General features: G+C 41.6%; 1 protein-coding gene across 2 annotated transcripts in view; it reads left to right on the top strand.

Moving 5' to 3' along the window:
• ZBTB20 (zinc finger and BTB domain containing 20) overlaps nt 1-24906 on the top strand; it is a 271949-nt gene extending 247043 nt beyond the window's left edge. For both annotated transcript variants that reach the window (XM_090264544.1, XM_090264483.1), the window contains 2 exons: nt 8888-10492; nt 23396-24906. In XM_090264544.1, the coding sequence (XP_090120670.1) occupies nt 8888-10492; nt 23396-23817 (2027 nt within the window). In that variant the 3' untranslated portion in view covers nt 23818-24906. The remainder of the gene's footprint in view (nt 1-8887; nt 10493-23395) is intronic.
• The last annotated feature ends 317 nt before the right edge of the window (nt 24907-25223 follow it).

Genomic DNA, 25223 nt, shown 5'->3' with positions numbered 1-25223 from the left:
CCTGGAGTTTTCTCCTCTTCTTTAATTTGGGACATGTTTATTTGTCTCCTCATTTTGGCTGCCTCTGTGTGTTTGTTTCTATTTATTAGGTAAATATGCTACATTTTGCAGTCTTGGCAGGGTGGCCTTATGTAGTAGGTGTCTTGTGGGGCCCAGGTGTACAATCTCCCTAGTCACATGAGCTGGGTGGTGCAGAAATATCCCTTGTGTAGATTGTGGGTGACCTCCTGTTGTAATTTAGCCTTAATTGGTGCTTGTTCATGCCTATATGTTCCATTTATCTATGATGCTTAGGCTGACTGGGTGTGAGGAATGGCCACAACCACAGCATGCACAGACCACATGGAGCAGTATCCACCTCAGCAGGGTGATCCTTTGGGTGTGCCCTTTGTGTAGCTATTTGGTTGGTGCTCTGTTGTGGTCTGAGGCCAGCCACCAGGTTATTGGTCTTGTTGGCCTTTTCGGAAGGGTTCTGGTGCAGGCCAAAGTCAGCTACTACCTGTGCCAGACCCAAGGCCACCTGGTAGAAGTTACTGAGTGATCCATAGTTGACAGTTGTTTGCGCTGGGCCTGAAGGTACATGGGAGAGGCCACGATGCAACTCAAAGCCAGCTGTCACCTGTGCCAAGCTTGGGACCATTTAACAAAAAAGCACAGTGCACACTGAGGCCAGCCACCACCTGCTTGGGTTCTGCAGACCTTGGGGAACTTTTAAAGAAGTGTGTAGTAAGGACCGAGGCTGCCCATGAGGGACAGCCACAAAAAACGCCAAAGGTAGTGTGTGAGTTGAGTGGACATTGGTCTCAGAGAGTTACCAGAATAGGGCGAGCAGTGTACAGAAGGTTAATGCAGATTCAGATTTGGCATCACCTGCCCCTTCAGTCTGTGTAAGGGGAGGGCTCAACACAGGGACAATGACAGTGCTCACCGGGAAGCCACACTATTCATTTTCTCCTTGTATAATGCTGGTGCCTTGTGAGCTACTGTCCCTTCACTGGAGCTCAGGGTAAGTGCCTGTGGTTGATTGAGTCAGTGTATGGGCCCTTTAAGAGTACATCTTGGTTTCCAGCCTCCCTCTGTCTCATGGGAGGGAAATCCTTGCAGAGTTGGGTGAGGAGTCACCAGGGGTGGGTGAACAGTGTTTTCCCCCTTAATGCAGATTCATATTTGGCCCTGCCTTCCCCTGCAGGCTGCAGAGGGGGGCAAGGAGTAGGCAGTGTGCAACACAGGGACGAGGGTAACCCCCGCCCCCCCCCAACACACACACATAATTCAGTCTTTCCCCATATGTCTCTGGCACCTTTCAAGCTGCTGTCTCTGCTGAAGCTCAGTGCCTGTGAGTGAGTAAGTTTGTACACAGGCCCTTTAAGAGGATGCCTGGGTTTCTAGCCACTCTGTATCTCACCATGCAGGACAGAATTGCAGCTGATCTTCACAGCCAGCTGTTGTGGGAACTACTCTTCCTAGCACTAGGTCCTTGGGCTAGGAAGCCTGGTGTGGGGCTGAGACCCCTTGCTCCTTGATGGGGACCCCTGCAGCTGAGATATCCCTCCCAATTCTCAACTGCCACACCTGAGTGTGGGACCAGCCCATTTTACCTCTCCACCCTCCTACCAGTCTCAATGTGGTCTATTCTTTACATCATTAGTTATAGGAAGGCTATTCAGCTGGTCTTCACGTGGTTCTCCAGGTTGATTGCTCTATAATTTAATCATAATTTTGATATGGTCATGGGAGGAGAGGAGCACAGCAGTTTCATACTCTGCCATCTTGACTGGAACTCACTAAAAAATGTACCTGTATATAACTATAAAAAAGAAATCAGAATAAAGGTAAAGTAAGGAATTGACACTAGAATGAGGCTGGGGGTAAATTTTACATAGAAGAACATACCATGAAGCCTTATATAATTGCTGAAATGTGACCTAAATTTTTATTCTGAACTCTAGTTATGACATTCACAGGGTCCAAAAACGTAAAAGTAGAACCAACTTCTCCTGGGCAGGGAGTTTGGGAGAAGTTGACTGATTAATGTACATTTCAAATATCAAAAGTCCTTAAGGATGAATTTCTTCCACTGTTTTAGATTTTAAGGGTCCATTTACACTGGGGTATTCTCAATAAATGTTTCGCTTATAAATTGGTGAAAATTTAAGCAACCACAAAAACAATTTCATCCATCAATCAGTTATATTTGCAATGTTAAGACATATGGTCAGGCATTTCTTAGTCCCTTTTGGGAAATAACAATGGACTTCATCTGAAATCAGGCAAACCAAACACCTGAGCTAACTGAGTGACACTGGGAGTTTCCAGAGCGAAGTAAAAAGGCTTCCCTGGAATTACTTCTTCCTTTGGACCTGAAAATCCCACTAGTAATATCAGTTTAGTCCCTTCCTTCAGATGAAGCTTAAAGCTCTTCCTTTTGCATAGGATGAAAAGCAGGAAAGGGGGTCAGGAACAGAGGAGCAATCCAGATTTTCGGATGAGCCTGAATATCCTAGAGCATGTTGTCCTAGTTCATAATTTTGTCCTCTTGTTGCCCATACTTGAAGCTTAGTGAAACTTAATGGTTTAATAGAAGGAAAGAGGGAAGAAGAGGAGAGTAGGAGGGAGGAAGGATGGAAAGGAAGGCAAGGATGGGAGAGAGAGAAAAAGAAAAACAGGTGGCCTGTTTGAAGTACTACACAGCTCTCACATGAACTCTGTCTTGTTGGCTAGGTTAGAATTGCATATTAAGTTTGCATTTGTCTTCTATTCAATGTATACTGATTTTTAACAGTCAATAAAATTTTCAAGGTTGTTTTCTAATTCTTCTCTGGATTTGTGTTACCTGTCAGCGGGATCCACTCTGATAAAAACCTGATTCAGACCAAATTTTGCTAAATAATAGTTGGCTTCAACAGTTGTTAAACTGTGTGTCTCTGTTATATTCTTTCCTTTTATAGCCAGGGTTCATATTTTATTATCTACATTTATCTTCTTTTATTTTTTTCTCTCTCTCTCTCTTCCCTATTTTTACTTTTAAATCATTCTCTTCTGATAGGTACTTCTGTCAGTTTGGATAAGGTTGTTGAGCTTATCTATCAAATAACATTAGCTCAACTTAAGTAAATGGGAAACGTCAGCTCAACAGGATTGATGCATCAGATGCAGTCATGAAGGCTGCATCAGTTTCAAAGACTTTGATTATTGAAAGTTTTTAAGGGCTGCTTAAAGAGAGATAATTGAATCTCTCGATCCATGGGTCTTAACTTGGGACAACAGAGAGCTGTTTGATATTCTAATAGAAGCCACTGACCTTATTCCTATGACAATAGAAACATGTCCATTTATGAAAAAATATATAGATGCCCCCTAAAACTGCATGTACTTCTTAAGGACCTATAAATACTTAAAGTGAGCTCCAGAAGTGTTATATATATACGAATAAAAATTTATGTAATATGGAAGACATATTTAATTGCAGTATTGAGATCATAGATAGAATGGTGTTATAAACACTTTAAACAAGTTAGTAGTTGTTACTATCTCTGTCCAGCTAACATAAGAAGCCACGCCTACAAAAGTATATACAGGCTGTCCCCAACTTTCATAGGTGCTATATTTCTGAAAATATGTTTGAAAGTCAAATTTCTGAAAGTTGAACAATGTGTGTGTGCCTTATGAGAAGAATTCTGTTACCAATGATTTCTTTTTTTTTAATGATGATCTCTAATGGTTCTTGTACCCTGGGCCTAAATAATCTGGAAGATAGAGAAGAACAGTCCCTGGCAGTGGACCAAAAGCATCCCCCTTTCTGCTATGGGTAGGGCCACGGTGCTTCTTATGGGTTCATGACCCTCTCATGGTTCACCTCTGAGGCAATGACCCCCACGATATGCTGGGCATATGGAACCCAAGTAGGAAAAAGAGATCTTGACCTGCCTGTCACCTTCCACTTACATAAGTGATTTCCCTAGTGTTGCCAGTCTCCCCCTCTCCAAAGACTGTGAACAAGCCAGGGAAACAGAGAGAGCCATTTGCTCTTGATGGTGGAAACTGGGAGCAAGCAACCTCCCCCTCCTGTAGTGCACAGGCTCAGCCGTGCCTCTCAGAATGCAGGTGAAGCTGACACTGAGGTCATGCCCCTGGCCAGGCAACAGATGTTGATCTAAGGAGCAAAGGACCCGAGTTACCACATGCATCCCTGTTTTTTCCAGAGAGCAATGGCTCTTTCCTAGAGTGACCAACTTAATAAGTTGCAGCAATCAGCTAAATATGAAAGAGCAACTTCAATATACTAAAGGTATCAAGGTACAATGTGGAAAAGAGTGGGATGGAAGAGGCTGAGCTGTGAAGGCCTGGCCACCCCAGCCCCATTTCATGTGCTGACCCACTTTCCTTATGTGAGCCAGGTGGCCCAGATTGAAAGCTCAGGGGCTTTTCCTGGCCCTGCCATTTGACTTAGGCCTCTTGACTTGACTGAAATTTCTACTGGTTTTAATTTGAGAGCTTGTGTTTCCTCCCAAGTCCCAGAAACTTCAAACTCCCATCTCCCTCTGCAGCATCTCACGCTTGCACTATTCTCATTTTATATATCTGGACTGAGGAAGGACTGGATTTCACACCTAATTAAAAGAGATTGTATTGCCTGCTGTTTCCTTTCTTGTTCATTTTCCCTCATGCACAGGCAGCTTTTTATTCTCATGCTAAGTCCTATCCCAGATGCCCACAGCTTAAGGGACAGAGAACAGCTGGGTTCCTACAAAACAGAGAGCCGGGCCTTCTGTCACCTGTTTCACCACAAGCAGGTTTTCCCTGCAGTACTCACTCCTGTCTCTGCCCTGTCCGTGTTGTGCTCACTCAAGGAGCACCATCACTAAGGACACATGATCACTTTCAGTGGTAGAATTCCATGCATGTTTCTAGTAGATACCACCACAGGCTGGCTTGCTTTTCTTATTCTAGTGAAAATTAGATAGGTTAGTATTTTAAAACACACAGAGAACTATTTTAATCAATTTTTTCACCTAGCCACCATTTCTGTCATACTACTGTGGAGTTATTAAGTGGTGTGGCATTCCCAAGTATGCATCATCTTTGTAAAGTTGTATGGTTTTGTAGAGTGAGAGTTTTTCTTGTTTTTTTGAATAGCCCAAATGCCTATTCAGTGCCAATCTAGGAAGAATGGAGTCAGCATTTTCACACCGTTCCTTGCTATGCAGTCCCTGAATAACCACCTAATCAAGAGTTGTTTTCAATTGGGGGACAAAACTTCTACAGCAGAGTATTTCAGATTTATTCCATTGGAATCTATACATTAATGCCCATTGGATGAAAACGACATCTTTCACAAAAGCCTGCACATTGCCTTGCTGTGGCAGAAACTTTTTCCCACTGTATTCATGTTAAAAAATAAAAGAAAGCCTGGGAAAGGAATTGCTTCAGCATTGTGTGCTAGAAGGACAAGGCACACTTGAATGGAGAGCAGGGTCCACACATTGCATCTGTACCCATATCAGCAGAATCATGTCAACCTTTCCTGACTGTTCACTGCTCTGCAGGGCCAGTGCACCAGATCAGGTTGTATATGTGTGCAGGTTTGAGTTTGTCTCTGTGATTTTCAATGAACATGGTGACCCCATTACTGCAGTGATCACAATTCAGGCTGTTTAATATATATGTGTGTGTGTGTGTGTGTGTGTGTGTGTGTGTGTACCCCTGTGGGGTTACCAGGTTGTTTAGCTAGACTCAATTACTTCTGTCAAACAGGCAATTTAAATTTTCCTCATGAGACTGTGTGTGTTTGTGTATGAATGTGTGTGATATAATGCTGTTAACCATTTCTATCCAAAGCAACATCCTTCATCACTTTCAGTGTCTATTTTTTTCTTCTATGTCCTAGGAACTAGGATGGCCCTAGATCTCTGGCCAATTCAAGTTCATTCCCCAGCAATCCAGTGTAATGCAGTGAAAAGAGCGTCAGGGGGCATAGATTCTAATCTCAATGCTGCAACTTACTAGTTGTGTAAAACTTTGAGCAAATTAGACACTTTGAGAGCCTCTACCTCAGAGCATATAAGATTGTTGTAAATAGTAAATGAGATGCTACATGTGAAAGAGTTTTGTACACTGTAAAAACTACATGAATGTTAATTATCATGATAATATGAGAGAGCTTTTTCCCAGAATTATCAGAAAGGGGACAAGTGTTCATTACACAAAACATCTCTAGTAATATACTTGTTACTGGTGCTGTGAGCAAGTGTGTATTTAAAGAGTATTTTCACCTGTGTGGGGAAAAAGTATTTTTTATATGACAGTGGGTCAGACTGTCTACAGCCTCCATCTTGCCAACTGCTACCTTCCTACTGGAAACTGATACTTCCCTCAGAGATTTGATTTTATCAGAGAATCAATTAGTTTTAGTGATTATGGTTTTACCTAAATGAAAGAGACTTTGATGATAGTAACATTGTATTAGATATAGAAAACTCTACATTTTAATGCCAGGACAAGTTGTTTTATCTCTTGCATTGTTCCATTTATAAACCTAAAAAATTTGTTCTTTATTAGATGTCTGAGGCTATGTTGAAGTCCCAAGACCTAGAAAGACAAAGACCATGCTGATTGATGGATATGTATAGAAATAGCTAAAGGGCATGCTATGGAAATCTTTTCATACAGATTTACAGCAGACCCATGGACACCTAAGCGCCAAACTTCATCCAGGGATAAAGCATGCAAAAACAGTGAAGCAGATAAGAGTATGAACTCTAGAACCAGACTGCCTGGGTTCAAATGCCAACTCAACCACTAACTGTCTATGTGGCCTTGAGCAAATTTCTTAATTTTTCTGGCCTCAATTTCCTCATCTGAAAAATGGGGATAATAATTCTAGCTACATCATAGGGTTGTTCTGAAGATTAAACGAAATAATCTAATAACGTAGTTAGACCAGTTTTAACAGTAATTAGGATCTGACACATGGTAAGCTCTAAAAAGAAAGAAAAAGTTTTCTGTGTTATTATCATCGTGGTACAAAATTCTCAGAAAGAACTTGGAAGTTGGTCTGCTGACTTCTTTCCTGACTATTCTTCCTGGGTTATTAGGGCCTTCTTCTGAGACCATATTTTGTATTAACACAGTTATAGAGGATTCACCATGATTCTCTTATCCAGCTAAGACAATTTGTTTTACATGAGTGAAAAAAATAGAAACATTAGCCTAATGAAATACTTTAGGCAAAGAACAGACCCTATGGAAGTTGAAACAAGAAGGAATTCTCTTATGTAAAAATTTATGCAAATCATACTACTGAAAGCGAACAAAGAGCCTGTAGACATTTCTTAAGTGGATATACGTGAGGCTGACTAAGTGTAAAAATGGTAACAGAAGAAATGAGTGACTATAAAAAAGGTTCTGGCCACACTGACTGAGCGAGGACAGCATAAGGAGATTAAGTGGAGCAAGGTAGGAATTCTAGCTGAGCTCAGACTTCCCTGAGCAGGCCCTCTGTCCTAAGGTAGAGGAGAAAGAACCTGAGGAGCTGTCTGTAGACCATTACCTCTGGGGTCACTTCCAGCAAGACACAGGGAGGTTTGTCACAGGCCAACAGTCCATAGTATTTTGGCCACCTGGTTTTGAAAGCCCACTCTTTCAAGCTGATTGTTTAGTTGTGAAGGCAAAAATGAGGAATCTGACTGAAGAGTGGTTTAGAGGGATTCTTTAGAGACATTTGAAAGGTGAAGTAGAAAAAAGAAGAAAGTCCTAAGACTGATTGTTACAGCCACCTGTTTTCTCTCTCATTCTGTGACCCCAGTATCACTAACATTATCCCTGGTCTGTACCGTCTGGAGCATAAAGATGCCAGTGGGTCAGGCTGTTCATAGCCTCCACATAACTAACTTTTGCCTTTCTACTGGGAGCTGTTTGATACTTCCCTCTAGCAAGTGCATAGAGCACTCAGTTACCTAGGGTGTTCGTACATCCACTCCTGGTTTACTCCTGCTGTCCTGACCTAATTATTTAAGTGTTCCTTTCACTCCCAAAGTGCCCAGTTTGAACAGTAAATATGTCCATCTAGTGTACTCCAGTCTCCCAAATCAGTGCTGCCTTCATTAAGCCCCAGAAAATTCAGAAAACCACCACATTACTTACAGCCACCCTAGAAAGTTCTCCAGTTGTCAGAGATGGCAAGAAGAATGTCATCTGTAGAATGTTCTGTAGATACAGAAAGTAGCAGGCAAACGCCCCTGTAGTTGGCAGGTTGTATTCTATAACCTGTCCCTCGACTGGAAAACATGGGGACAGCTGTTTGGCGAACATCTTAGTCTGGGTTGAATTTCCCAATAATTTTTGTATACGTGGTGTGGATTTGGGGAATATGCCACATAAATTCATAGGAAGGGAATTTATTTATTTTTACTCTGAATATTGCAGTAGTCTAAGTATAAAATAAGGAACTTTGATAAGCTGGGGGAAATGTAAGCTTTCCCAAAAGACTTGGACTTAGGCCTGTCCAACGTAGAGGTAAAGTTACTTGAGAACAAGCCTTCTATTTGCCTTTCAGTTCTTATTTGTTTAAGTTGTAAGAGTGGCAGGCAAATGGCTCATCTGTTTATGATGCTACTCCAACTGACAAACCTGGCAGAAGCTCTTGGGGATTAATATGGATTCAATACCCCCAGATAGCTGGGACACAGTTCAAGGTCCTGTTCCCATAAGGCATCATACCCGCAGCTTGACCTCTGTGCAAACCTGTCCATCTCCCACTGAGCCCTCTTATGTCTGCAAGCGGGCCATGAGCGCTACTCTGAGCACTACTCTCCTGAGGCCCAGGTGTTAGGAATGCAGTCAGCTAGCTCTGACCCACGCCCTGTTTTGTGTCTGCCTTGGCATGCAGGTGACATCAGTTGCAAGGGGATGACCGAGCGCATTCACAGCATCAACCTTCACAACTTCAGCAATTCCGTGCTCGAGACCCTCAACGAGCAGCGCAACCGTGGCCACTTCTGTGACGTGACGGTGCGCATCCACGGGAGCATGCTGCGCGCACACCGCTGCGTGCTGGCTGCCGGCAGCCCCTTCTTTCAGGACAAGCTGCTGCTGGGCTACAGCGACATCGAGATCCCCTCCGTGGTATCAGTGCAGTCGGTGCAAAAGCTCATTGACTTCATGTATAGCGGCGTGCTCCGTGTCTCGCAGTCTGAAGCCCTGCAGATCCTCACAGCCGCCAGCATCCTGCAGATCAAAACAGTCATTGATGAGTGCACGCGCATCGTGTCACAGAATGTGGGCGATGTGTTCCCGGGGATTCAGGACTCAGGCCAGGACACGCCGCGGGGCACTCCCGAGTCAGGCACATCGGGCCAGAGCAGTGACACTGAGTCGGGTTACCTGCAGAGCCATCCTCAGCACAGCGTGGACAGGATCTACTCTGCACTGTACGCATGCTCTATGCAGAACGGCAGCGGCGAGCGCTCCTTCTACAGCGGTGCGGTGGTCAGCCACCACGAGACCGCGCTCGGCCTGCCCCGCGACCACCACATGGAAGACCCTAGCTGGATCACGCGCATCCATGAGCGCTCGCAGCAGATGGAGCGCTACCTGTCCACCACCCCTGAGACCACACACTGCCGCAAGCAGCCCCGGCCTGTGCGCATCCAGACCCTGGTGGGCAACATCCACATCAAGCAGGAGATGGAGGATGATTATGACTACTATGGGCAGCAAAGGGTGCAGATCCTGGAGCGCAATGAATCTGAGGAGTGCCCAGAAGACACCGACCAGGCCGAGGGCACCGAGAGTGAGCCCAAGGGCGAAAGCTTCGACTCGGGCGTCAGTTCCTCTATAGGCACTGAGCCCGACTCCGTGGAGCAGCAGTTCGGGCCTGGGGCAGCTCGGGATGGCCAGGCTGAACCCACCCAACCTGAGCAGGCTGCAGAAGTCCCTGCGGAGGGCGGCCCGCAGCCACACCAGCCAGAGACAGGTGCCTCCTCTCCAGAAAGAAGCAACGAGGTGGAAATAGACAACACAGTCATCACTGTCAGCAACAGCTCTGACAAGAGCGTCCTGCAGCAGCCTTCAGTCAACACATCCATCGGGCAGCCATTGCCAAGTACCCAGCTCTACTTACGCCAGACAGAAACCCTCACCAGCAACTTGAGGATGCCTCTGACCTTGACCAGCAACACACAGGTCATTGGCACAGCCGGCAACACCTACCTGCCGGCCCTCTTCACTACCCAGCCCGCGGGCAGCGGCCCCAAGCCTTTCCTCTTCAGCCTGCCACAACCCCTGACAGGTCAGCAGACCCAGTTTGTGACAGTGTCTCAGCCCGGCCTGTCGACCTTTACTGCACAGCTGCCAGCGCCACAGCCCCTGGCCCCATCTGCAGGCCACAGCACAGCCAGTGGGCAGGGCGAAAAAAAGCCTTATGAGTGCACTCTCTGCAACAAGACTTTCACCGCCAAACAGAACTATGTCAAGCACATGTTCGTCCACACAGGTGAGTGCAGGTCCCTGGAGGTGTGGCAGCAGGGGTGGATGTGAAGGGGCTGTGAGAAGGGTGAGGCAGGACAGCAGGTAGAAGGGAAGGTTTGGAGTCATTTTTTGGATGCTAAGGAAACCCCACTGCAAGCCATCTTTTAGAAGCCCCAACTGTTCCCCCATCATAGGAGCAAAGCACCCTGCCACTAAAAGACAAAATCACAGAAACCCTTTATGGACAAGGGCCAAATGGGAAAAAGCCTGATAAAGAATTTGCAGGCACAATATCCCTTAAATACATTGAACTTGCTGATACATTCTTTGAGCAGAGGTATTCAGAACTGTGAAAGACCTTGGAGATCATATACTCCAATCACCTCATTTTACAGACTAAAGTCATTAGGCAGAACAAGGATGAAGGTTTTAGTCCGTAGTAAGTTCTGTGTGAACCAATAGCTTGAAGAGGCCACAGCAAGGCTGGTGCAAGTGAACTGCATTTGCAGTCCCTGAATTGAGAAGGAGTGATAGACTCACTATTTTCTATTCTCCATTTTCAACGTCTAGAGACCACAGTCTGTTCTGGGTACTACGTCTTAAAAGGACAAAAGACTAATTGGGACACAGTCAGAAGAGTGTGATTAGGATGATGAAGGAACACAAAGTCATGGTATATGAATCATGGTGGAAGGTCCTGGGATGTTCAGCTGCAGGAAAGAAGACTCAGGGCATCATATAAGTCATACTCAAGCGTTCCAGCCTTGGTAACAGCATAATGAAGTAGTTAAGCCGGAGCTCTGAAGACAGATTGCTTGAGTTTGAATTTAGATTTAGTGACTATTGAACTTTATCATCCTGGGAAAGATTACTTAACCTTTCTATACTTCCATTTTCTTGTCAATATAATGGGAATAATAGCGATAGATTTTTCATATAGTGCTGTTTTGAGGATTAAATGAATTAATATCCATGAAGTTCTTAAAACAATTCCTAGTACATAAGCACTCTATAAATGATAGCTATTATTAGCACTTTTAACATTATTTAAGTGGTTGGGAAGAAAGAGAGTAAGCTTATTTTGTTTGGGTCCAAAAGGTAGAACTGGACCAGTGACTGGAAGCAATAAGGAGATTCTTTCAACTAAATAAAATGATTGTTGACAGTCAGAGCTGCTCTAAGATGGGATAGACAGCCTCCAAAGGGAGTCAGTTCCTATAGTTAGAGGTGTTCAAGGAGAGAATGGATGACCATTCCCTAAGGATGTTGTAGAAGGGATTCAATCATCAAGTGAGTAATTGGGCAAGATGGTATTTCATCCCTGGATTCTATGATTCTAGAGCTAAAACCTGACTTCCCAGCCAGTACTTTTTCCTAGCTCCATAATGGGACAGACACAGAAGCTAGAATTACATGGATGTTCTTCCCTATAAGGGACCACATATGTGATATGATTGCACAAAGATTCTCTTGATCACCATATTTGAAATCTCTATTTTAAGAGTCACTCTCCCAGTAAACATCTGGTTCCAGAATATCCTTGTTAAAGGACAAATAAGTTGCCAGGAGAAAGTTACATATTGAAGTACAATACACAAAAGCAAATTAGTTCCTCAAAGCAACCTTGTTTCTCAGATCAGCTAGCAGGCATAGGACATAAAGCACATAATTGTGAATTGGGGAATAGAAGGGAAGGAGAGCAACAGACACTGAGACAGAGTACATAATGTGGAAGTAAACAACTACACTAGGACATCACTTAAGACGAACTTCTTCTTCTTTGAAGTCCAGCTTAAATTAGGACATCATGTTAATCCATGTACATACCTTTATGCAAACCAGTTGTTTTTAAAGGTGACAGTTCTCACACCTCCAGAAAACATACTGTGGCTTGACTGAATTTAAGAAGAAAATCAGGAGCAAGGAAAAAAAAAAAAGAAGAAGAAAATCAGGTAGTGGTGAGCCACTATGTTTACTTGGACTAAATATGAAAACATCAATAATTTGTGATCAAGGAAATTTTTCTTGTTGTATGGGTATCATCATTATTTGGTAAATTAATCAAATAGTAATATTTTTAGTTATAAGGCAATTTATGATTTACAGAGTATTCTTACATAGTTTCTTTCCTCCTCTAAATAGCTGGCTTAGAAACCATCAAAGTAAGGATTAAGGGGGAAAAGACCATTCGTGGAAGTATCTTCTTAGCCAAAGTTGACTTTGTTGGTCTTGAATAAACATTTCTATTCTCTCCTTCTGTGTATCTCTTCCAGTAGACCTAGCAGATATAAAATCCACACATTCTTGTAGATCACATATTGAAATAAGGCTTTAAATTTGCAACATAAAATTTTCAATGTACTACTTAAATTTGTCTTTTTAGTGCAGAAACACATTTATCAAGTGGATTCACCAGAGGATTCTGTGGTTAACCCAAATAACTAGATTTGCCCATAAGAAAACCAGCAATGGGTTTGCACATTTATGCATCATAGATATAAAAGCTACAAGTAAAATCATTTTATAAATTTAAGTAATGCTTAAAGTGTAGTCTTCAGATATGTAGAAAATTATGAGGGTCCTCAGTAATTTGTGAAGATGTCTGTATTGCTGTGTATAACGTGGACACATCTGAGAACAATTACTAATGTACATATATCAGTCTTAGCACCTCATTTAAAAGAAACAACACTCTTCTCTTTCACCTCAGAATTATTTGGCAGTGTCAGTTTGGAAGGGCTACCTGTCTATCAAGACTTTGTGTGACTGAAGGAGTCCATAACCTTACAAAGTTTAAGAATAAACTTGTCTAGATTTTCAAAGGCGAGACAGCCTGATCATAAGGAAGTAATGCAGGACCTGGATTCACTGTGGCCCAAAAGCAAAGTTTTATCCAATTTCCTGGGAAAACATCAAAAAAGCAGGGCCTCCCAACTTTACAGGAGCCCAGTAGAAATGATAAAAATTTAGAGCAAAAAGTTAAAATGTTGGTCTAAAAAGATGCTAGAAAGTACTGGGGATACTTAGAAGAGTAAGTATGGATTCAGAATTCTTACCTGTAGTCTAAGCACAAAAGAATCCGACCAATAAAGAGTATTAGCAGAGCAGAAAGGATAAATATTTGGGTCCTTGGCATCGCAGCTACTATGTATTGTAACTGGCTTTGCATTTCAGTAGCTCTAGGGTTTAATGTAAAGGACACTTGCTTTCAACAGCTACAGAAAATCAATTTTGAAATTGTATTCCAAGTAAAATTTTGTGTACATGTACTTTAATGATTGATATAGTCATTGAAAAGGGACTGTTTGAGACAAATAAATAGTCTATTGTATTGACTTTGGAGCAAAGCTCTACCTTAGGGAAGCAAGGAAGTCCTGGTTGTAAAGCATATTCCAAAATGATTATAATACTAAAACTTAGAGTGGGGACATGAATGAGACATGATTATACTAGAATTAGGTTATTTGGGTTGAGCTTGGTTCTTCTAATTGTGACCTTATACGAGTCACTTAATTTCATAACCCTCAGTTTTTTTTAGTTTAAAATGGAAATAATAATTTGCCTGCCTTTTGAGTAGCTGTAAAGGTATGACGCATGCAAGAGCTTTTCATAAAATGTGAAGTACTACTTAATGTTTAAAAAAATTATCATCATTATTACTTTAGCCCCCTCCTCCCAGGAGACATTGAGTTTCTTTGCTCTATATCCAATCACTGAATAATAAGCTCTCAATGTGGTTCCTTCCTCTATGGAAGTCAAATGCTGAAGCAATGTGATACTCTTTGGGTTTCCCTTGAACTGCCGTTGTAAAATGAACATTTTTTTGTTTGATCCCTGAAATATATTTTTAAGAGAAAAAGAAAATCTCTCATCAAATTGCCTTCTTCTACCAAACCAACCACAGTAAGACTTCACCTCTTCTAGGAATTTCTCAGTTCACTTTACTGCACCTTTATAAATTTTGTGAAGAAGTAAACCAAGGATTGGGAAATATTTGAAAACAAGAGAATCAAAGAAAAAAATAAAGATAACACAGATCATCCTGTCATGGAACAAAAGAGGACTCCTTTATGCTTTCTCCCAAGAAAAAAAACAAAATTCAATGTGTAATCTAGGGAGCAAACTGAACTAACAAGCAAAATATAGACAGACTCATAGAGAGCAGGCTGACAGCTGGAGGGGGCTGGTTAAGGGGAGCAGGGAGGGACTGAGCAAAACGGAAAAGAACTCACGGACAAGGACAACAGTGTAGTGATTGCTGGGGGAGGGGCATAAGGGGGATAAATGATAATGGAAAAATATGCAATAATTTTTTTTTTTAAGTCAAAGGCATGGGAATGGAAGGAAAAGACTGGACATAGAAGGGTAAGCCTTGGTGTTGGCATGGATGTGGAAGGCAAGCAATAAGGAAAGTTCAAAGGCAGCTTGGGAGCACTTGTTCTGAAAGTGTGATCCCATGCCAGCAGCATGTAAATTCTCAGGCCCAGCCCAGACCTGTACTAGAACCTCTGGGGATGGAACCCAGCAATCTGTGTTTAACAAGCCCTGATTCACAAGTTGGGAATCACTTCCCTAGAAGGCCTAGGTGATGATGAGGAGGATAGAATCAGGTTGCTTTTGTTACATAACATTATTCTCTTAAATTCTATTCATAAGAATCAATATGTTTGGAAAAAGTAAACCAGAGTTCTGGATAACAGCTTGATTTTACTATGGAAGCAAGTATCTTTCATATGAGAGGTGAGCTAAGTCTCTCAAACTGCACAGGTACCATGACAAAAATTCCCCTTTAGGCAATTCACAGGACTGACTTGTATTGTCATTATATGGATGTCTTTATACCTTGCCATTAGAACGTGAACTCTGTGAGAGCAGAAACAACTTTATATATAATTATATATCTATAAAACATACATAAAGATATATATCTTATACTTCATATATACCCAGCATAATACCTTAGATAATAATCAACAAATATTGATCATTGAATTAATCAAGTTTTTCTGTGAATGTCTAATCACTTCTAAAGGGAAAAGTGGTCTATTTCCAGAGTGGTTTACTTACTATATCATATCGCTTCATAGAAATAATGCAGAAATGCTTTGCACATTTATATATTAAGTGCTTTCTCCAAGTATGTGAACATGTTCCAGATACCATCTTCTGTTTGTTCTTAATTTATTCTATATAACAAAATTGCACTCATAATAATAAGACTGATCAAGATGCTATTTGGGGTATTTATTCACCACCAGGTGTAGGGTTATTAAACTTAGCAAACAGAAATACAGAATACCCAGTTAAATTTGAGTTTTGGGTAAACAGTAAGTATTTTTCAGTCTTAAGTATGTCCCATGCAATATTTGTGACATATTAAAAAATCATTGTTTATCAGAAATTCAGACCTTATTGGGTATCATGTATTTTATCTAACAATGCTAAGTGGAAATTTCTTTTTTATATATATTTTTTATTTTGTTTTTTGTGTATATAATTTTTTATTGTTTACTCTCTTACAGTTGTCCCAATTTTTTTCCTTTGCCCCCTCCACCCAGCCCACCCCATCTCCCACAGTAAATCCCCTCTCCATTGTCCATGTCCATGGGTCATTCATACATGTTCTTTGATTAATTCCTCTCCCTTCTCCCCTCCTACAGCTGTCAGTCTGTTCCATGTATCCATGTCTCTGATTCTGTTTTCTCACTAGTTAATTTTGTTCATTAGATTCCAGTTATAAGTTAGGTCGATGCTATTTATCTTTTGTTGACTGGCTTATTTCACTTAGTGTAATGCTCTGCAATTCCATTCATGCTGTCATGAAAGATAGGAGTTCCTTCTTTCTTTCTGCTGCATGGTATTCCACTGTGTAAATGTACCACAATTTTTTTTATCCATTCATCTACTGATGGGCACTTAGGCTGTTTTCCAGCACTTGGTTATTATAAAGAATGCTGCTATGAACATAGGGGTTCATAAGTTCTTTTGAATTGGTGTTTCAGTATGCTTATGGTCTAATCCCAGCAGTGGAATTGCTGGGTCAAAATACAGTACCATTTTTAATTTTTTGAGGAAATTCTATACTGTTTTCCACAGTGGCTGCACTGATCTGCATTCCAACCAACAGTACCCTAGGGTTCCCTTTTCTCCACATCCTCACCAGCACTTGTTGTTCATTGATTTGTTAATGATGGCCATTCTGACCAATGAGAGGTGATATCTCAGGGTGGGTTTAATTCGCATCCCTCTGATACTGAGCATTTATTCATATGCCTATGGGCCCTCTGTATGTCCTCCTTGGAGAAATGTCTGTTCAGGTCCTTTGCCCATTTTTTAACTGGGTTGTTTGTGTTTCTGCTGTTGAGTCATATGAGTTCTTTATATATGTTGGAGATTAAACCCTTGTCCAATGTATCATTGGCAAATGTGTTCTCTAATACAGTCAGTTCCCTTTTTGTTTTGATAGTGGTTCCTTTAGCCATGCAGAAGCTTCTTAGTTTGATATAACCCCATTTGTTTATTTTCCCTTTATTTCCCTTGCTGTAAAAGATATATCAGCAAAAATATTGCTATATGGGATATCTGAGATTACACTGCCTATGTTTACCACTAAGACTTTTATGGTATCATGACTTATACTTAAGTCTTTTATCCATTTTGAGTTTATTCTGCTGTATGGTGTAAGATGGTAGTCGTTTCATTTTTTTGCATGTTCCTGTCCAGTTCTCACAACACCATTTATTGAAGAGACTGGTTTTACTCCATTGTATGCTCCTTCCCCCTTTGTCAAATATTTATTGACCACAGAGACATGGGTTTATTTCTGGGACCATTGATCTATGTGTCTGTTCTTATGCAGTACCAGACTGTCTTGATTATAGTGGCCTTGTAGTATAGTTTGACATCAGGTATTGTGATCCCTCCAATTTTATTCTTTCTCTGGAACTTCCTTTTAAAACCCAATCTTAGGACTTTTTGCTTTAAAATTTGTATATGAATATAGGTTAGCATAGTACTCTAGTTACTTTTAAAAAATCATTGAGTAAGTAAGTGATTGTTCAGAAATGTGATCATGCTTTCCAGGAGAATTTAATTCAAGGAACTTATACATAAATGCATTATTTTCTCAGCAAGACTTAAATTTCTTTTTTTTTTTTCATTTTATTTCTTATTTGCTAGAGAATATATCATATCTGTGTTCCAACTTGTGTTTGTCAGGTAGCTTTGCTCTGAGAAATGAACCAGAGCACAGTCTAGGATTTTATACCAGGTTTATTGAAGGAAGGGAGGGAAAGGGATCAAAGGTAAGAGGAAACTCCCAGTCCACCTCAAGGGCCCGTTGGAGTCTCCTGCCTATGTGCCTGCAGGCGCAGTCGCCCCACCTTTCCAAACATTTCAGTTAGGATGAGTTTACCCATCAATACATTCAGTGGGTTATTTACATATCCCTGCTTTTCCCCTACCAGGCCAGTCAATATGTGGTGCTAGGTGCATCCACATTTCTTCTGGGAACAAGCAAAGTCCATTTTTATTTCCTATGGGAGAGGCTGGGACCCGGTTAATTTGCATATGGTTCATTTGCATACGTCAAAAGTCTGGGCCAGCAGTACAGATGCTGCCATGTTCTGACAATGTTTTCCTCACCAACAAATGGTAGATGTTTGGGCTTTTTTCTCAATTATATTATCAATAGCCCATTCAGAGGTTTTTAGCCCATTAGTATTCTCTGCACATATGATAATTTTGTATACTTTGAAAAGCTCATCAATTTCAGCCATGAATTTGATATAAATAGATATAGCAATGATAGTAACATAATAATGACATCAATAGAGTAATAATAGTGAGATCAAGATAATAATATGAAAATTCTCAAGTACACATTATGTTATTAATTATAGCAAGCCATGGAATAAAGAATGAGTATAAGGTTTGAAGTAAGAAAGGCTTAGTTTTACCACTTTCTGACTGAGTGACTTCAGATAAATTCTGTAATCAGTCTGAGCCTCAGATTTTTGCCACATAAGATACAGATCTTCATAGTAGTTACTTTACATGGTTGCTCTGAGAACCCAATAACATAATTTATGTAAAAGAACTTAACTGTAAACTCTGTAAAATTATCAAACCATGTAGAAACATCTATGGTATGTGTTATAGAAGCATCAAGTATTTTGCAGCACAATCCAGAGAGCAGGAAATTGTTAACGGGAAGCAGGGGCTAATCAATGTGAGCTGGGGTCATACTCTCAGCTATTACTGACTTGCCAAGTGACCTTCAGGATGTTACTATACGTCTCTAGTGGAGATACCATCTTCTGGGCATGTCAATATTTATCCTACTCCTGAAGTTGTAAGAAAAGTCAAGTAATACAGGCAAAATTCCCTGAGATTTCAAAATTCTCTTTTAACATCAAAACACTTTAGTTGTCTTTGAAGCCACAGATGTTTTGTGGATGCACTGTGTCCCCAGTAAGCCATCCCCCTCCTCTGCAGAGGGCCTCCTAGTCCACACTGGCACCTGGATGGCAGCCTGGCGCTGGAGAGAAAGGCTGGCAGGTGCTTACACCAGCCATACGTCAGGTGTGCGCGCCTCCTCCAAGGGACTTCTCTGGTGGAGAGCAAACTGCATTCAGTGAAAGCTGATGCCATCTGACACCTTTCTGTTGCTGTCACTGAACCTTTCCATTTTCTGTTCCAAACTGGATTTTCCCCATTCAGAGGACCTGCAATTTCAGGGACCCCTCATGCTTTCCTTGTCCATAACCATCTTCCCCAGACCGTACTCCTCTCTTGCGTCCCTGGTTCCTGCTCTCTTGCCACGCACCAGGCTCGGTATTCTGACTCCTCACTGTACTCACCTAAGAAGGGTATTATGCTGAAGCAGGTGATGGAGACACCTAGAGAATGGGAGAGACAGGTGAGAACAGAGCTCAGAAAAACTTCCTGGTAACAGCATTCAGTGTCCTTTCAGCAGCCCAGGAAAAGCCTGGTTAGAATGAGAAAGAATCAGTGGATAAATGGGTTCCTGCTGAGCCGCCAATATAGAAGTCACTGTTCAGATTGGGGCTTAGCTTAGCTCATTAGGATAACTCTTACTTGAACTTTGGGCAGATTCTCTGCATCTGTAACCTCTCTCTCTCTTTTATCTCCCAGCCACACACACACACACACACACACACACACACACACACACACACACGTTAGTCATCGTAGAGTAAGTGTCAGTACTGGTCCACAAGAAGGGGTTGAAAAGTGGCTGTTCAGAGAGCATGAATCCAACAAAAAGGAATGGAGGAAAGTACATGCGTTCACTACCTCCCATCCTTGCAATAAATAGTAAAGGACCTTGCCTCCCCCTCCGTTTCTCTACCTGCTGTCCGATTTCTCCATCTCCAGAGCTCAGTTGTTGCTTGCTAGGAAATCCTCTGTCTCTGCTATTTGCTGGCATTTTATTCATGGCACCACTTCCTGCCATTAGCATATGTCACTGAGAGTAGACTGTATACCCTTAACTGTGAATTACATTGCTGCAATATTGATTACTGAAACCATTGTTTTTCAAATCCTGAGCTGGCTTCCATACATAATGTAAATCATTTCTCAGTTGTTTTCATTTATTGTCAGTTCATTCGTGCCAAAGGGAACAGTTAAATTCTTCTTAAAATGATCACATAATGGTAAGTGCCTTATCTTTTTAACTTTCAAAATATCTTCACAAGACAGGTACTTACTGTATTATTTTCAAGTTACAGATAAGGAAACCAAGGCTTAGAGAGGTTAAGTAAAATGCCCAAGTCACTCAGCCACGGAAATCGAATTCATATCTGACTCCTGCATCTGATTAGCCCCCAAATGGATCACTTTTAAAGCTAAGGAACTTATGTGAGCTTCCCCCTCACGTTATATTTCTAGTGTCTGTTTTGTACTTAGCAGTTTTTGCTTTGAATCTAACAATTAGGACTTGCCATTTCTGGCCACAAGTTCAGACCTGGAAAACCATCCACAATCACTCAGCTTCATTTCTCGCGCTGAGCACAACAATCAGCAGACCACATCCATTCCATGTATAATGTTGAAAGCCCTTTTGGAATCACTATAAGTAATATGCAGGAAAATAACGGGAAAGAAAAATATTAACATTTCTACTGAGTGACACTGTTCCAAATCCAAACATATAGAAATGAAAGCTGTGGACACCTGACTACTCTGGAAATACACCCCATTTAGTAAGACAGTTCCTGAAATGCCTATGTTCCCCCAACATAGCACCTTAGTAATTATTGAGAGCACTTTCCTTTAAGGAGCTCCCAAGTGCTTTCTTCGCAAACGTTTTTCTTCATTAGTTATCATACCATTTTCCTGTGGTGGGGAAGGCCACAGGATACCTTGCCCTATTTAAAATGCAGGACTGTTGATGCACTGAGTGATTTAAGCAGACTGCCCTCAGGTCATACACTGACAAGGCCTGGCTCTAGTCCTCAGGGTTATGGGCCACCATGGGCAGAAGGCAGCTAAATCTGCAAAGAATCATGGCAAGTGCTCAGTCCTGCTCCTCACTCTCAGAAGGGAAACAAGTCCAGAGCAATGAAAACACTTAGAAAGCCCAGGGTCACGCATAATTAATGGCCAAACCAGCACTCGGTGCATACAAACAACATACAGATCTGTGCTATGAAGGAGAAGATGACAACTGTGAAGAATTGATTTAAAGTCAGATTAGAAGGGTATGAAAGTAAAAAGCCTTCGTCAGTGACCTTGCCTAGTGGAAAAACACACTAGAAGAAGGTAAAAGTTTCAAACAGTGAGAGCTCTTCCACACAGAAGTTCCAACTTCCTATCAGCCAAAATACCATCTGGTACTTAAGGCATGCTTCCCGTTAAAAGTGACAGGTGGACATGTTTTAGAAGATAGTGGGCCAGCCTGTCATAGCCTCTGGAAAGTGTCCCAAAAGTACCAGGATGGCAAAGACCAACTCAACTTCCGAACATGTTTACAGCTGACAGAAATGTTTCAACTAAAAATAACACGCATGACTATCTTTCCTAGGGAGTCTCTCTGTTCAAAAAACTGTGTCTATGTAACCATGAGGGAAAGGAAGTCAGAAGAGAGTTGAGAGGAGCAGGAGGCAGGCCAGAACATTCCTGAATGAGTAAAGGGAAAAAAGTTCAAAGGGCCATGAAATTAAGAAATTTGTGGAGTAATTCCTGAAAAAAAACAGCCATTTCTTAAAATCGTGTGCTTTAAAACATATCCTTTTATGTTTACAAACACAATGAGAAAGCTTTCTGAAGGGATGAAGTTTCATAAAACAAATCATGAACATAAAGCACCAACACTGAGTCTGGCATATAATAAGCTCTTAATAGATGGCAACTGTTTTCCTAGCCATTATTACCATGACACATCAAACCTGTTCTGTTTCATAACAGAAAACCAGGCAACACAAATCAAAACACATATTTTAATTGGAAGTTATTTCAAATTTAAGAAATAGATGTCCTACCTTGATGCATAGTCCAGATGTTGAAATATTACCCTAGAGAGCTTCAAAGGCTTGGGGGCGGGGCTTTAAGCTGGGTTGTGAAAGAGCACAGGGAAGGACTTTGTTCTCTGAGGTGGGCAATCAGAAATGAGGTGGGAGACAGAACACCTTAATGAAGTTCATCTCACCTGTCAAGAGCTGTGCTGAGAACCAACAGACTCCAACAAAACACAAGTCTGTTTATCCAAGGAGTTGTCAAGGGCTGTGGATGTTACTTATAGCAGAACACCTCATGTGGTCATTCAGTGACAGTATTCATACGTACCTGACTTTTTAACCAACTTGATGGTTTGGTTTCTTAAGTCAGCAGCAAACCAAAGCAGTAAACTGAGGAGAAAGAAGAGTTTCAGCCAACAGACTGAAAGCAAAGGAGAAAACTTTTTAAAATTGACCCAAGAGTTCAAAAAAAGCGTATGGAAACATTTAATGGGTGCGGGGAGAGTGTGGGTAGTGTTGTAATAAGAATACCGTGCAATTATTCCCACATCACTCTTGGTGGTCTGCAAAGTGATTTCATATGTTTTCTTATGTCAACAGCAGCATAGTAAGGTAAAGAGGACTGTATACCTCTGAGGCATTTGGAGATTTGTCAGACTGGTGTGCCACATGTTGGGGCCTGGATTTGAACAGGACCATCTGAGATCATTGCACTGTTCACCACCTATTCAGCCTCCACACCAGACAAGGCCAATCTGCAGTTCAGTCCAGTCAAGACAGAATAGCCAATTAACTCTCAAGTTATGTTTTAGGATGATTTCTACCTAACCTAGGTAAAACTGAAAGTGTAGCTCTTCAGAATGACTTATTCCTATGTTAGCCAATAGTTCCAAACCTAAAATCAATGCATGAGTGTGTTTACTAGACAGAATGCTGGAGATGGAGAGTGTCCCCAAGGAGCCAAGCTATGTGATCACTGTTCTTAGTTCCCAATGATTACAGAGAGCCCCTTGTCTCCAAAGATCTTTCCTCTCCTTATTTCTTACATTTGTTTGACAAAGTTAATGGGAAACACACAGTTTAATTCCCTAATGATGACACTGAAAATGACCCCCTTAAAGTAGCCCTCCCTTTTCTCCACAGAATGACCTTTGAAGACTTAGTGGAGAATAACATATAGCTTTCCAAGAAAGCCATTTCCTGACACAGGCAAACAGAAAACTCTAGACTGCTTTGGCATCACCTTAAAGCAAGGCTTCTCAAAGCGTGAGAGGCCAGGAAGGACTGGATCTTTCCAATCAAGGGTGATCCACTAATGAATCAGACCTTATTTTTTTTTAATTATTTTTGTTTTTGTTTTTTTGTTGTCTTGTTTCTCTCTCTCATTTTCTCTCCCTCACTCTGTCTCGCTCTGTCCCGCTTGCTGTCTCTTCCCACGTCAACAGGTGAGAAGCCCCACCAGTGCAGCATCTGTTGGCGCTCCTTCTCCTTAAAGGATTACCTTATCAAGCACATGGTGACACACACAGGAGTGAGGGCATACCAGTGCAGCATCTGCAACAAGCGCTTCACCCAGAAGAGCTCTCTCAATGTGCACATGCGCCTCCACCGGGGGGAGAAGTCCTATGAGTGCTACATCTGCAAAAAGAAGTTCTCCCACAAGACCCTGCTCGAGCGACATGTGGCTCTGCACAGTGCCAGCAACGGGACCCCTCCTGCAGGCACACCCCCAGGAGCCCGCACTGGCCCCCCAGGGGTGGTGGCCTGCACGGAGGGGACCACTTACGTCTGCTCCGTCTGTCCAGCCAAGTTTGACCAAATCGAGCAGTTCAACGACCACATGAGGATGCATGTGTCTGACGGATAAGTAGTATCTTTCTCTCTTTGTTATGAACAACACAAAAGAAACAAACAAACAAAAAAAGCTATGGCACTAGAATTTAAGAAATGTTTTGGTTTCGTTTTTACTTTCTTGTTTTTGTTTTTGTTTTTGTTTCATTTAATTTTGTACTACATGAAGAACTGTTTTTTGCCTGCTGGTACATTACATTTCCGGAGGCTTGGGTGAATAATAGTTTTCCCAGCCTCCCTCGGATGGTGGCCTTAAGGCCTGGTAGTGCTTCAGGGGGTCCACTGGTTGGATCTCTAGCTACTGGCCTCTAAATACAACCCTTCTTTACAAAAAAAAATATTTTAAAAAAAGTTAAAAAAAAAGTTTTTTTCACTTGTGAAGAGCACTACAAAAATATATAACAAAATTTAAAAGGCCGACTGTCTTTAAGTACACCGCTTGCAGTGTTTCAGTGGACATTTTCACAATTCTGGCCGCTTGAACTTCACAGTAACCAGTTAAAACTGTGGAATGTCACTTCTGGTTGAAAACCCAGAGGGAAGGCCCTGCTGTTTCCCACCTACCACAATGTCTGGTTTTGTAAAAGGGCTGTGGAGGCGGGAAGGGGCAGTGGGCTTGGTGATGTGGGAAAGGCGAATGGCAGGCTTCTCCCCAGATTCTGCTTGGGTCCACACACCCTGGCCCACCTCCTCCGTGACCCCCCACCCTTTCGGCAGAAGCCAGGAAGACTTGGACAAGCATCAAGCAACAGTGGCTGTCGTATTTATTCAGTGTCTTCGCTGAGCCGCAGCCTCAGCACAATCAAGAGGGACTTTCATGAAAGGCAGGAATGCAGATAAAACAAAGATATCAGAGGTTTGCACCTATGTTTCTAGGTACAAGAGAAGGGTTATTTCCAACAATCTTTGCAAAAAACAAAAAAGTCAGGATATATTCTTGTGGAAGAGGAAAAGAAAGAGGAATGGAGGGTGGGGGGAATAATAAAAAGTTCTTGAAGCTTTTTTAATTCAAAATTTTATAGAGGGGCGAAAGTGACGTTTACCAGATAGAATGCTGATTTTTTTAATATATTTACAACAGTATTTGTGTAAAAAAATAACAAAAAAAGTGAGATTGTTAAAAGTAATTTTTTTCCATTTTGGTTTTGCGTACACTGCCACCAATCCCTTCTATTTTATTTCACACATATATATATTTTTTGGTAAGTCAAGACTGTTAAGGTTAGCGATACTGCTTCCAGATAGAAAGAATAAAAGGCAATTATAGTTATATTTGAAAGAGAGGAAGGAAATTTTCTTCATATTTTTTTTAATTTTTCTTAATTTTTATTATTTTAAGTATTGCCTGGGTTGATGAGGGCCTCTGGGGCCCGCCCATCCCTGCTGTAATTTGAACTGCTGCTTTGTATTTTGATATGTAGT

The sequence above is a fragment of the Furipterus horrens genome, unplaced genomic scaffold (genome assembly GCF_987537825.1).
Source record: "Furipterus horrens unplaced genomic scaffold, mFurHor1.1.pri manual_scaffold_1, whole genome shotgun sequence".
In the NCBI taxonomy this organism is placed as follows: domain Eukaryota; kingdom Metazoa; phylum Chordata; class Mammalia; order Chiroptera; family Furipteridae; genus Furipterus; species Furipterus horrens.
This window is presented reverse-complemented; position numbering and strand designations above follow the sequence as displayed.